The sequence below is a fragment of the Labeo rohita genome, chromosome 5 (genome assembly GCF_022985175.1).
Source record: "Labeo rohita strain BAU-BD-2019 chromosome 5, IGBB_LRoh.1.0, whole genome shotgun sequence".
NCBI classification, from domain to species: Eukaryota; Metazoa; Chordata; class Actinopteri; order Cypriniformes; family Cyprinidae; genus Labeo; species Labeo rohita.
Genome location: NC_066873.1, coordinates 25,015,115 through 25,027,972, shown reverse-complemented (window position 1 = coordinate 25,027,972; position 12,858 = coordinate 25,015,115). Strand labels below are relative to the sequence as shown.

At 36.4% G+C, this 12,858-nt stretch overlaps 1 protein-coding gene across 1 annotated transcript in view; it reads right to left on the bottom strand.

Annotated features, from left to right (window-relative positions):
* The window catches only part of arhgef28a (Rho guanine nucleotide exchange factor (GEF) 28a), a 77,005-nt gene extending 65,128 nt beyond the window's left edge, over window positions 1-11,877 (bottom strand). Inside the window, 2 exon segments of the mRNA XM_051109490.1 lie at window positions 5,636-5,682; window positions 11,701-11,877. Coding sequence (XP_050965447.1) covers window positions 5,636-5,668 — 33 coding nt within the window. The 5' untranslated portion in view covers window positions 5,669-5,682; window positions 11,701-11,877.
* Window positions 11,878-12,858: the final 981 nt, after the last annotated feature.

Below are 12,858 nucleotides of genomic sequence, written 5' to 3'. Positions count from 1 at the left end.
AATATTTTAGGAAGGCGTTCATCATTATATTTGGGGGTCCTTGAAACCCCAGCACTAGATATGGTAAACCCAAACTCATTTTATTGCATCATGCTCTCAGCACTCCGTGGTTCCCTAGCTGGAGTTTACTCAGCGTTATCAGGAATAATACTTGACAGACAAACACAGAGGCATTTTCTATAATGCTGTTTGTTCCAGTCAAATATCAACACAGCTCTCCTCACTTCACGGAAGAACCCATACACAGAGCCCGACTTCACTATCTCTGTAATGATGTTTGGAAAACAAAACATGTCAAACATCATGTCTCCATATCTCTGCTGTGCGCCACATGAGTACTTCTTATCATTCATAACTAGTCAAGAAAACTAGTGTTTTAACAGTTTGGATAAACTAAAGAGTGTTTAATGTACATTACAAATCCAGTAATGTAATTTAAAGTCTCAATGATAAGCTACAGGGCTCTGATATGGTAGGAAAAATATTCTTAGTTTGTTTTCTTTACAAAATGCTCCTATTTATCATATATGTTGCATCCTATGCATGTATGAGGATCAATAAGTGAATGGCCTAAAATAAACTTTGTTCATAATAAAAAAGAACCCATATCTTTTTAGAAGTCTTGGATTAAACTGCTCAATTTATTTTGATTTCTTTTACAATATCTTTATGAACATTTTGAAATTTTTGGGTGAATGAACTTTCAATGGAGATACAAATCTTACAGGCATTATTAAAAATATCTTCATTTGAGTTTAAAGATGAACAAAAGTCTTATGGGTTTGAAACAACATGAGGGTAAGTAATTGATGACAATGCCAGAATTTATATTTTTGAGTGAACTAACTTGATCATGAACATTGTAGTTATAGTAACATCATTTAAACTCAATGAAAGTCTTAATGAAACATTACTAGGGCTCTAATGTGGTAGGAAAATTTGTGACATTAAGGCTTTACCAGGTGATATGAAACTTGCTCTCCTTGACTGTGACTCATTAAACATTCTTCATGGCTCTGCGCACCAGGTGAGACTCGGGTCTGGCCAACAATATCCAGGCACACCCTGGCACACAGGGCCATGCTAACACACACACACACACACACACACACACGCACACACACACACACACACATAAACTGAACCCACTCAGATCTACTGAAAGAGCACATACAGTCATAATGACTGCAGTTAATAACATCCACACCCACTCGCTTTATTTAAAATGTCATGGCAACAGTGAAGCAACCACAGCAGTATGTTAAGCTGAACCATAAGGACTACAATGTTTGTCTGTTTCCTTTAAGTGTAAACTAACATCCAAATTGGTTGTGCCATGAAACCATGGATTGAAATAACTTTGGCTTGACAACAACTTTCTATTCAAAGAATCCTGAAAAATCCATCACTGTTTCTACAAAAATATTAAAGGAGAAGTCCACTTCCAAAACAAAGATTTACATAAAATGTACTCACCCCCTTGTCATCCAAGATGTTCATGTCTTGCTTTCTTCAGTCGTAAAGAAATTATGTGTTTTGAGGAAAACATTTCTACATTTTTCTCCATATAATGGACTGATATGGTGTCTCGAGTTTGAACTTCCAAAATGCAAGTTCAGGTCTTATCTAGCGTAACGATCGTTATTTTAATAAAAATAATACAATTTATATACTTTTTAATGCCAAACAATCGTCTTACTCTGCCTGGACTGTTTTTGTTCCGGTTCATGACAGTTAGGGTATGTCAAAAAACTCCCATCTCATGTTCTCCCTCAACTTCAAAATCATCCTATATCGCTGTTTTACCTTTTTTATTGAAGGTGTTTGATCTTCTTTGCATGTTCACTTTGCAAAGACTGGGTCGGTACTTCTGCAGTGATGCAGGATGATTTTGAAATGACTTTTGAAGTTGAGGGAGAAAATACGATTGGAGTTTTTCGACATATCCTAACTGTCTTGAGTCAGAATACACAGAGTTCAGGGAGAGCAAGACAAGACGAGCTTTTGAGATTAAAAAGTATTTAAATTGTATTTTTTTAAATGAAAAAAACAGATCGTTTTGCTAGATAAGACCCTTCTTCCTCGACTGGGATCGTTTACAACCGTATTAGGGATCGTTTGAAGTCGTAATTAAACTGCATTTTGGAGGTTCAAAATCGGGGCACCATGTCAGTTTATTATATGGAAACAAATGCAGAAATGTTTTCCTCAAAAAACATAATTTCTTTACCATGGAACCTTTCACAATGCAGAAAAGGTTTTTTTATATTCGAAAAAGGTTCTTTAGATTTTTAAAATGTTCTTTTAAGGACTGTTCAGTGAAAGGTTCTTTGGGGAGCCACACATGGTTCTTCTATGGTATTACTGCAAAAACAACCTTTTGGAACCTTTATTTTTAAGAGTGCAATTCAAAATTTGCCATTACAGTAATTTTTGCTGTGAAACATTTTGTCACAGTCAATGCCGTTCTTCTGAAACATATATGAACCTTTTGTTCAAATTGACCTGCTGATCAAGAAGCACATCTTTGAAAGTGAAAAACCACACTTTCTCAACCACACTAGGTACCACTTACCTAGGAACACCTGAAAGCATTTAACACACACACACACACACACACACACACACACACACACACACACACAAATTGCTTTTAGTTCTGAGTGAATGAGACTTTGTCTGCAATGCCGTAGTGGGAGTTGAGCGTTGACACTATGCAAGTCTGCTATAAACTCTCAACATATCCCCTTACAATAACACATTATCCCCATCACAGTCACACACACCTTAAAAAGCTTACACAACTAACACATAGTGCCCCTCTTTCATAATGAGGTCACAGAGAAGGATTGTGCGACTCTCTCGTTCACCCCACACACTGTGATTATACAGCTGAGCCAGCAAACACTGAAGAGAGCTTCAGAATTCACAACAGCCTCCTGTCCAGGGATCAACACCTCTCAAACATCTACTCCTGCAGCCTAGGGGTTAAAGATTTGGGCCAGCAATAAAAAAACAGATATGCTACAGTTCTACAATTTGTATAAAAAACATGTAGATAAGAAGTTGGATTATGGTTTCATGGGCCAAGGTCATGTGTTTGAATCCTCAAACATGCACATGTGGATTAAAATGTATAACTCGGAATAACTGCAAGTAGTTTCCATAAAACAGACTGTCAAATACATACATGTACAGTTGAAACCAGAAGTTAAACACATTGCAGAATATTCAAAATGTTAATTATTTTACCAAAATAAGAGGGATCATACAAAATGCATGTTATTTTTATTTAGTACTCACCTTAATAGGATATTTCACATAAAATACAGTTACATATAGTCCACAACAGAAAATAATAGTTTAATTTATAGAAATGACCCCGTTTAAATTTTACACATGCTTGATTCATAATACTGTGTCTTCACAGCTGTTTTTTTTACTGAGGGACTCATATGCAACTATTACAGAAGGTTCAAACACTCACTGATGCTCCAGAAGGAAAAACGATGCATTAAGAGCCGGGGAATGAAAACTTTTGAACAGAATGAAGATGTGTACATTTTCTTATTTTGCCTAAATATATATATTTTTTATTTAGTACTGCCCTCCAGAAGCTACAGAAGATACTTACATGTTTCTCAGAAGACAAAATAAGTTAAATTTACCCTGAATTTCAAATTCAAAAAGTTTTCACCCCCTGGCTCCTAATGCATTGTGTTTTTTTTTTCTGAAGCATCACTGACCATTTGAACCTTTTGTAATAGTTGCATATGAGTCCCTCAGTTGTCCTCAGTGTGCAAAGATACACCTCAAAGTCATGCAGTCATTGTTGGAAAGGGTTCAAATACACTAAAATGCTAAAAAACCAAAGAATTTGTGCGACCTGATTTTTTCTGGATTTCTCAGTGGGCAGTTTAACTGTTCAGCACAAACAAGGGACTCTTGAACAACTATAAAAAAAATATAAATAAATAAAAAACAGCCGTGGATCATTCAGGTAAGAACACAGTATTACAAATCAAGTATGTAAACTTTTGAACGGGGTCATTTTTATAAATTCAACTATTATTTTCTCTTGTGGATTATACATAAATGCATTTTATGTTAAATATCTTATTCAGGTCAGTACTAAATAAAAAAACAACAACATGCATTTTGTATGATCCCTCTTATTTTGGTAAAATAATTAACATTTTGCAGACTCTGCAAGGTGTATGTAAACTTCTGGTTTCAACTGTAAATGTCATTTAAGTAACTTCATTAGATATTCAGGCTGAGGAAGCAGTAAATAATTACTCAAGGTGGAAAAACACTGTTCCAGTAGTGTAATGTTTTCTTAGTAATAATCTAAGGAAGTTAATGAAGAGAAAAAAAAAAAAAAACTTTAACAGCCAGTTTAAAAGTTGAAGGTAAGGTGTCATTTCAACACAAATCTTAAGGCTTAGATGAAGTGTTTTCTTTTGGACTCTGTCGCAATGCTTAGAAATAATAAATGGCCACGAAGGTTAAACCCCCAGAAACTTTAAACAAGTAAAAGTCTGCCATTTACATGGATAGTCCACTCAGAAAAATAAGCATTCTGTCATCATTTACGCAAGGGGTAAATGTGAGTAAATTACATTTTGAATACTGTTTCAGAGTTTTTTGTTTTGTTTTTTCTCTCCATACTATGAATCAGGGGCGTCATGCACTCATTATTTTTGAGGGGGCATTTTTTTCCTTTTTATTCGAAATATTCCCAAACAAGTTAACTATATCATGAAATATCTCGATTCTCAAATGCATTTTGCACTCTCGACACCTCTGATTGGTCATTGCATTCAAAAGCTCAACAGAATCGCGTGTGATTGGTTCTAATGCGCAGCGCTGTAGAAACACGCCTGTTTTTACCTCAGTGCCAGCCAGCGAATGCAGATTTGAATTTAGCAGCTGAACTGATTTGACGCACTGAAAATTCTAATAATGCCGGTGTGATTGCATCAAATATAAAAATATTATTCGGCTGTTTGTCTTTTGGAGCCCCCTCACTTTCAATAGGCATGACGCCTCTGCTATGAATGTTGTTTTGGACCCCACTGATTTTCACTGCATGGACAACAATTCAAACATCCTTCAAAAGATCAGAATATAAGTTATTCACTTTTGGAATGACATGAGGGTGAGTAAATGATGACAGAATGTTCATTTTAGGGTGAACTATCTCTTTAAGACACAACAACTGCATATATTTCCAGAGAGACAATTTCACAAGACTAAGGTAATAGACAACTGAAAACACAAACTGTACCACATGCAAGTTAGACTTTGTTAAACTTTTCGTTCCTGTTTTCTATCATTTTACAAACAGAATGTAAACACGGTTATGGGAGATGCTGCCCATAAAATGCAGAAGTCTGAATGACCAGATTGGTTTCTAGAGTAGTTTTCTCTCAAGCCCAGGTAAAGTCTTTAATAAATGAGTTTTGCCCTTTGGCACGCAGAGAGAATTGAAAGGACAGATCCTGAAGAAACAATAAAAGAACAGAATTTCATAAGTTAAACCAAGAGTGACAGGACATCAGTAAAAGACATAAAATAAGAGAGTGAGAGAAAGAAGTATGGAATAAAATTAAAATTCTTCTGTCAGACTTACATAAAGTGGCACCTCTCCCCTGCTGAGCTCCATTACAGCAGCAGCACCTGAAAGGAGAAAAAAAACACACGTATAAAACACAGTAAAGACACACACCCACAAATAAACTACCTTAAACCAAACACATCTGTAGAAATAAGTACATATGAGCAGAACAGACCCTCACATGTGAGTAAGAGACCAGTTGCAAAACTCGGAGAGAACAAACATCTATTCACCACAAAAACAAAACATGACATTTAACTGAACGCTGGCACAGAGGGAGAAAGAGAACATCGTACACAAGCAGCCACTACAAAAAGCCACTAGAAAAAGAGTATTTGACATTGTTGACACTCTCCATTATGGTCAGCCATAAACAAATATGAAAAACAAGGGCATCACAATGAAACCTCACTGTCTTTTGTCTGTCCTTTTTATTTTGCTGACTCATAGTCACCTGACTTCTCTTTTAATTAGGCCAAATCCTCAGAGAGGGATGGGAACAAAAACCTTGCCTTTTAATTGGGACATGTTCACATGGTTGTGCGGACAACAGAGGGCTTAATCTTTTGATCCTCCAAATGTCAGAACACAGCGTCCATCAAATTGCAGCCCTTTCTCTGTCTAACTTGCTCTCGGCCTAAGCACCACTGCCATGTTCTCGCTTGCAGTCAACAGGTGGGAGAGCTGGGTCTAATGTAAACATGAACTATGACTGGTGAAGCTGTGCATTTATATATACATGCCTTTATAACAAAAAGTTGTTTGGATCTTTTGTGGTCCACTGGAGGAAATAGTCAAAGTTTGGAATGACGTGAAGGCGAGTAAATGTCCCTTTAATTAGAAGTTGAGCATTTGGAGTGCTGCAGACTGCAGCTAAAGTTTGGCAATACGAACTACACAATGGTTGCAGTGTAAAACTGCATTTATACAACAGTTTAATGGCATGAGTGTGTAAATACATAAGAAACAACGGAGTGTCTTTAAAACCCCTCTTTTGTGCAAACTACTTCCTTCTGCCACGGAATCAAACCTCAGTTTGACAGTTTAACAGCTGAGCCCTAGCCTCAGTTACTAATTTGAAAACGTCACTTTAGAACTAGTAACGAAAGAACACTGAGTTGCTTCATTTAAAAGCTTATTATATTACTGTACACGCTTAAAAATAAAGGTGCTTCACAATGCCATAGAAGAACGTTTTTTGTTTAAATGGTTCCATAAAGAACCTTTAACATGTTTCACAAAAGGTTCTTAGTGGCGAAAGAAGGTTCTTCATATTATTCAAAAAGGTAAGAAATCGATGGTTCTTTAAAGAACCTTTGACTGAATGGTTCTTTGTGGAACCAAAAATCTTCTATGGCATTGCTGTGAAGAACCTTTTAAAGCACCTTGATTTTTAAGAGTGTATTAAAAGTGCACTGTGTTATGTAGAGTCATGTATTATGAGAGAGAGACCGGCTGAGTAAGGGTGATTAGCTGCATCTGATACAGCTTTCATTCTTCAGCTCCATCTCATATTCACAATAAAACATTACTTTGAATGTGTGCTAAGGAAAGCAATATCTTTGTCATACTATTCTTTCATCTGATTTCCAATGACCGCACTGACTGCCTCTTACAAGGTGTTGTTGAAAGTAAAAATAATGTCCTTGTTTACAACCTTGTTTGAGTCTCTTTCAATATAAAAGTCTTTACTGCTCACTCTCTCTCTTGTGGAATGATGTAACTACACTCACTATGAACACGCACACACACACACACACATAGTTTCCCAATAATAAATACTAATTTTAAATAATACTATTATTTATATTAAATATTATTTATTGAATAATAATGATAATAATAATAATATTTAATAAACAACAACAGCCATCATAAAAGTTTCTAGGCAATTCAGTTAAAAGTACAACGGCAGCGCTCTGATATAAAGCATTAAATGTTTGCTGTTTGCTCTGGAACAAATAATAGATCAATGAGACCTAAAACTGCCTGTTAGATTTACCCAAAATTAATTATATCTCATGTTTAACCACTATAGAGACATCAGAGCCAGCGGTTAATTCCAGAAGACCTGGCCGAGGTGAGGCTGCTCTCTGCGGGTTCATGAGCACTATACAGCAGCTGACGCCCTGGAGCTCACATCTCCGAAAACATTGAAGCAAATCTACAAATAGACGTTATTTTTATTAACGAACCGCATATCTGAAGTCTAAACAAGTAGATACTTTCCTAAAAAAAAAAAATAAACTCTTAAAACTACATTCTGTGACATAAAAATTATGGTGGATTTGGGCGTCTGCCATGACACTCGCTGTGAGAAACACTGTAAGCAGAGTGATACAGTTCCAATAATACTGGAATACTGCACTCTCCTCAGCCAATCAGATTCGAGGACCAGAAAGAACTGTTGTATAAAAGCTTATATAGAATAAAATCGCAAAACATTTGAGAAAAAACCCATTTGAAAACACCACTCACTTTGGGATGATGGAATCAAAAGTTCCATCAAATGGTTTTCTAATGGCATCAGGCTGTAAAATTATTCTAGGTTCTAGCTGCAGTCGTATGTTTTCAGAGATTATGGTATTATGGTTAAGGTCACCATGTTATGCGTTTCAGACATTAGTACTCTGAATCAAAAGAAAGTGTAAATATGTGCAAGACATTAAAAACAAGAGTCCTGTTTGTTGTTTTCACACAAACACTAGCGTAGTTGGTGACTTTTCATGAGACAATGACGTCACCTGTAACTCAATACAGCCTACAGATCCAGTAACACATACACTCACACACACTGTGAGACAGAAACCATGAATACTGCATGGTTAAACAGAGACCAACACCCCTGGGAACATATCCCAAATGTATGTTGCATATGAACATATATTTGTGCAAGAATGAATGAGTAAACAAGGAAAACATAAGGCCAAGAAAAAAACGGAGATGGTCGTCCGATGGTTTCGCCTGGAGCTCACAGACGCATCAGCTCTGATCAACCTTTAGATAGAGACGGAGCCATTGTTACACAACCCCAACCAACCAGGCCCCAAACACTGGGAATGAATATCTTCTCTCCATCTAACCCACCACAATATTTCAGCAGGTGCTCTGGAGTCCAAAAATGATGGAAATATTATACTTTATGAGGTCTTTTGAGTCTTTCTGGTTACTCATGTGGGGGTTCAGTTTTTTTTTAGTTGGGAAGAGCAATAATGCTGCATTATCATGAATTCTCTCTCTCTCTCTCTCTCCCTCTCTCTCTAGCACACACAAGCAAATTCAGTTTTACCTGGAAGGCATTAAAGGGGTTTGGAGTGTTATCAGAGCTTTTATGGTGTAATTGCCACACCCTGCTGTTTCAGAAACAAATATGTATGACTTACTCTATGATATTAACTAAACTGACAGCTCTTAACACAAACTTACACACAAGAAAGAGATTTCATTAAACGGTTTCTAAAAAAAGACACAGGCAAACTATGAATAGGACAAATAAAAAAAAAAACAGCTAAAGACAAAACAAAAACAGAGTGAGCAAAAAGAGAGCGAAAAAGAGAGAGGTGCCCTGAGTGACCTGTGCCTGCTTCGGTTTCTCTGGGTGAAATCAAGCTGACTTCAGCCAGATGCACTCAGTTTCCACCTGCAGTCTACTGACACATGCCAGATGTCCTTTGTATCACTCTGTGTAACAGGTCAAAAAGATAGTAAGGTAGTAAGGAAAAAATGAGGATTTTGAGCTTGCACTAAAATCTGGTAATGGGGTGAAACATGCACAAAAAGTTTGGTTCCCAGCACCAATAAATGACTGAAATGAGTGCATTTTAGGTATGGTTTTTCTGAGAGCACGTTCAAAACTGTGTTATCTTTAACTAAAACTTTTAAAGCTGAAATTAAATATAAATATTAGATATATAAATATTATGAATTTTTAATTAACTTAAAAAAAAAGGTTGGAATTACTACTACTAAAACTGGAATTAAAATAAAGCTATAAAGAAATATAAAAATAAAAATAAAAAATACAAAAGCACATTACAAAATTACTAAAACTTTGACAAAAAAATTATAAAAGCTGTACATAAAACATTACATAAATAACACTAACACTTAAGGACGAGAATGCTCTACTGCATGTTCTTGAAAATATTATAAAACAACATATATAATAAAATACAGTATTAATGTAATAATTCATGGTCAGTACAAGTTTGTTCTTCAAAAAAAAAAAAGGTTTACAATGAGGCATTTACAATGGAAGAGGATTTGGTCAATAAAAGCCAATATTTATAGTTTCAATAATATAGCCATAAGACACAACAGATGTGTAACATGATTTTAGCATGGAAATAAATTACTTACCAAACTGATGTCGCCATGAGGACCTTAAAACCCTTGAAAAATGACTGTAAAAATCATATTTAAACAGCTTTTAAGAGAGTTTAAACTTTAAAAGAATTAATGTAAATGCTTTTATAAAAGCTTCACATTTGTGATTTAAAATCTGTTCATTTCCATTGTAAGTACCCCACCATAATAACTAAACGATGGATGAAATTATTCACGGTCGCCAACATAAGGCCAACAAACACTGTTGATTAAGCTTAACTGGAAAATTCACGTAAAACACCATTTTTCATTAGACCTAAATGTGACTAGACTAACATTAGTCTTGTGGGATATTCGCTAGCTACCCTGTAGGCCTGTGAAGCATTCTTTTGTTGCTTCTGTTTGCTCAGTATTCAACAGAGCAAAGAAGAGAGACAAAGACTGATGAGGAGCGCACTTCAAAGTGCCTTTCATGCCAGACCCTCCTATTTCTCTTTCTCTGGCCTGAAAGTGAGGGCTGGGACTCTCTCAGGCCATGCCATTCATGCAGGATACAACAGGGGAAGGAGGAAGTCAAAATCGCTCCTGATTACCAGGACACAATGCCCTCACCCCCTCTTCTCTTCACGTTCTCCAGTTTGGCTCTGATACATCCACTGGCCTCAAGTGTGTATCTAGATTTCTGTAAACATAATCATGGCTGCAACCTCAACATTGTACAATCAAGTGCTTAAAACACTTCTGATGACAGCTCTGCTAGCTACATGGCCAAAATCACAATAGAGTTTCAATTAAATGGATGTAACTAACTTGAGTCTGATTAGTGCTCGATGTTATACCAGCATAAAACTCATTAATCTAACTGCATAAGTACTAAGGGTCAAATTTATGTAAAGTTTATTCTATCTTAGGGTTAAAAAAATTAGTAGGGTTAGAGTCACCGCAGGGCTCCAAATAAACACAGAGTATGAATACTGCATGCAGAACAAGGCATCCCATCTATCCTCACACTATCCCACACATTCTCGCAAATTCTTTCCATTGTTATGAGACACTTATTTTTAATGTTAGTACAATGTTTATTAAAAAGAAAGAAAGAAACTTTGACTTTTAACTGTTCAAGCTCAACCATACACAAACACTTATGTGTGGGCACAAACAGATGTTCATTTATGGTGGATATTTTGTTTTTACATTATCCAAAATTAATACAGACAGACATTTGTTGTCAAATTCAGATTTATAAATCAGAATACTGGCTTAAGTTGGTTATGGCAATTGAGTTAAAGTATTTACATGACATTCAATAATAATAATATAACTCCAAAACAGTCTGTGCATGTAAACACAGTCATTGTTATTGCAACTACTATTAATTGCAGTATTGTGAATAACAATTAAACTAAATGGCCATTAAAAAAAAACTACACCATAAAACAATAAATCTAAAACTAAAAACTTAGTAGTGTCAAAGTTACAACTTATACTGATAAATTCATTACACTTTTTCACAACTTCACAACGCGCTCCAGTTCCCATAGCTGCGACTGTCAACTGACTACAAACAATGACAGCTTTCACTGGAGCTTCTTTTTGCCCGGCACAACTTCCCCGCAATTCCAAAACATTGTCAACAAAATTCGAAGGCGAAAAGAAGATTCCATTTTAGAAGCCGTGGGAAAATAACTACTTCTCAGCACTTCAATGAAAGCTCGTCGGCACCTGTACAAGACATGCGACAACATAACTCTTACCTCACTCCATACAAGTGCAATCTCTTCAACTTCACAATGTAAAGCTTTCAGATTGCTTGTACAAAGTATCCTGACTGACTCAGGACCGGTACATCCGTGTGCGTGACTTGCACTTGTACGACGCCGACTGTTTTGAATGGACACAGGGCTTGTGGATGCGCCACCGGTGCTCACTCTCTTCAACTCCGTGTGTAATGATGGCCCTGCCCCCCAACGCGCACATTAGCCAATCCTACTACGGCGAAGGTTTGGCTTATGAATATTAAGTAGGTTGCTTGTCTGCACACAGCTGAAAAGGTAACCAAGCAACGTCAGTGTGACTGAATTAATATTCATAAGCTAAACCTTCATCATAGTAGGACTAGTATGTTCAGTTGGGAGAGTGAGAGAACTACAACAGCACAGTCACGTGGTTAGGGACCATACATTGTCAGGCTGGTTTACCTTGAGGACTTGTTAATCCTTACTTGTATTCATCATGTTCAGACTTGTTACAATGACATTTTGTAAAATTAGTGTGGACTATAAAAATGCGGTAGGCGCCATATGACATTATTATACATTATTAAACATACAGTATAAAGCTGCTAGGAGTAATCATCTTTTGAAAACGTATACTCCTTATAAACAAGTTCAGGCATTACATGATATTGAGTATGTACATTTGAATGTCAAAAAGGTGTCATACATAATATAATATGTGAAGAACAGAAAGGCTGTTAGGTTCTATTCTATACATGCTATTTTAAGACCAAACCAGTGATAGAGACCACAGTTGACAGTAACCTCTCTGTTTAGGCCAGATATGATCCATGTTAAATAATACAAATCATGTTAACATGCTTGTGAAACAAGATATACAACCATATCACTCGTAAATCCTAAATCATCTAACACCAACTGTGCCTGGTCGGTACAGATAAAAAGACATGTCAAGAGAAGTGTCACCCCGTAAAGTCAGAGGATCGGTTTACCCAAAGTGCCCCTGGCAATTGAACAGGAAATGGAGAGGAAGTCAATCAGTGTGCCCACCCTTCCTGTCTGTTCTCCAACAGGCTGGACTGAGTCCAAGGATCACAGACAGAATTTAACCAGAAAACCCACCAGAGGATAGGAGTCTGTGCTTCATCCGTGTACAAATAGAGTGCCACCTAGTGA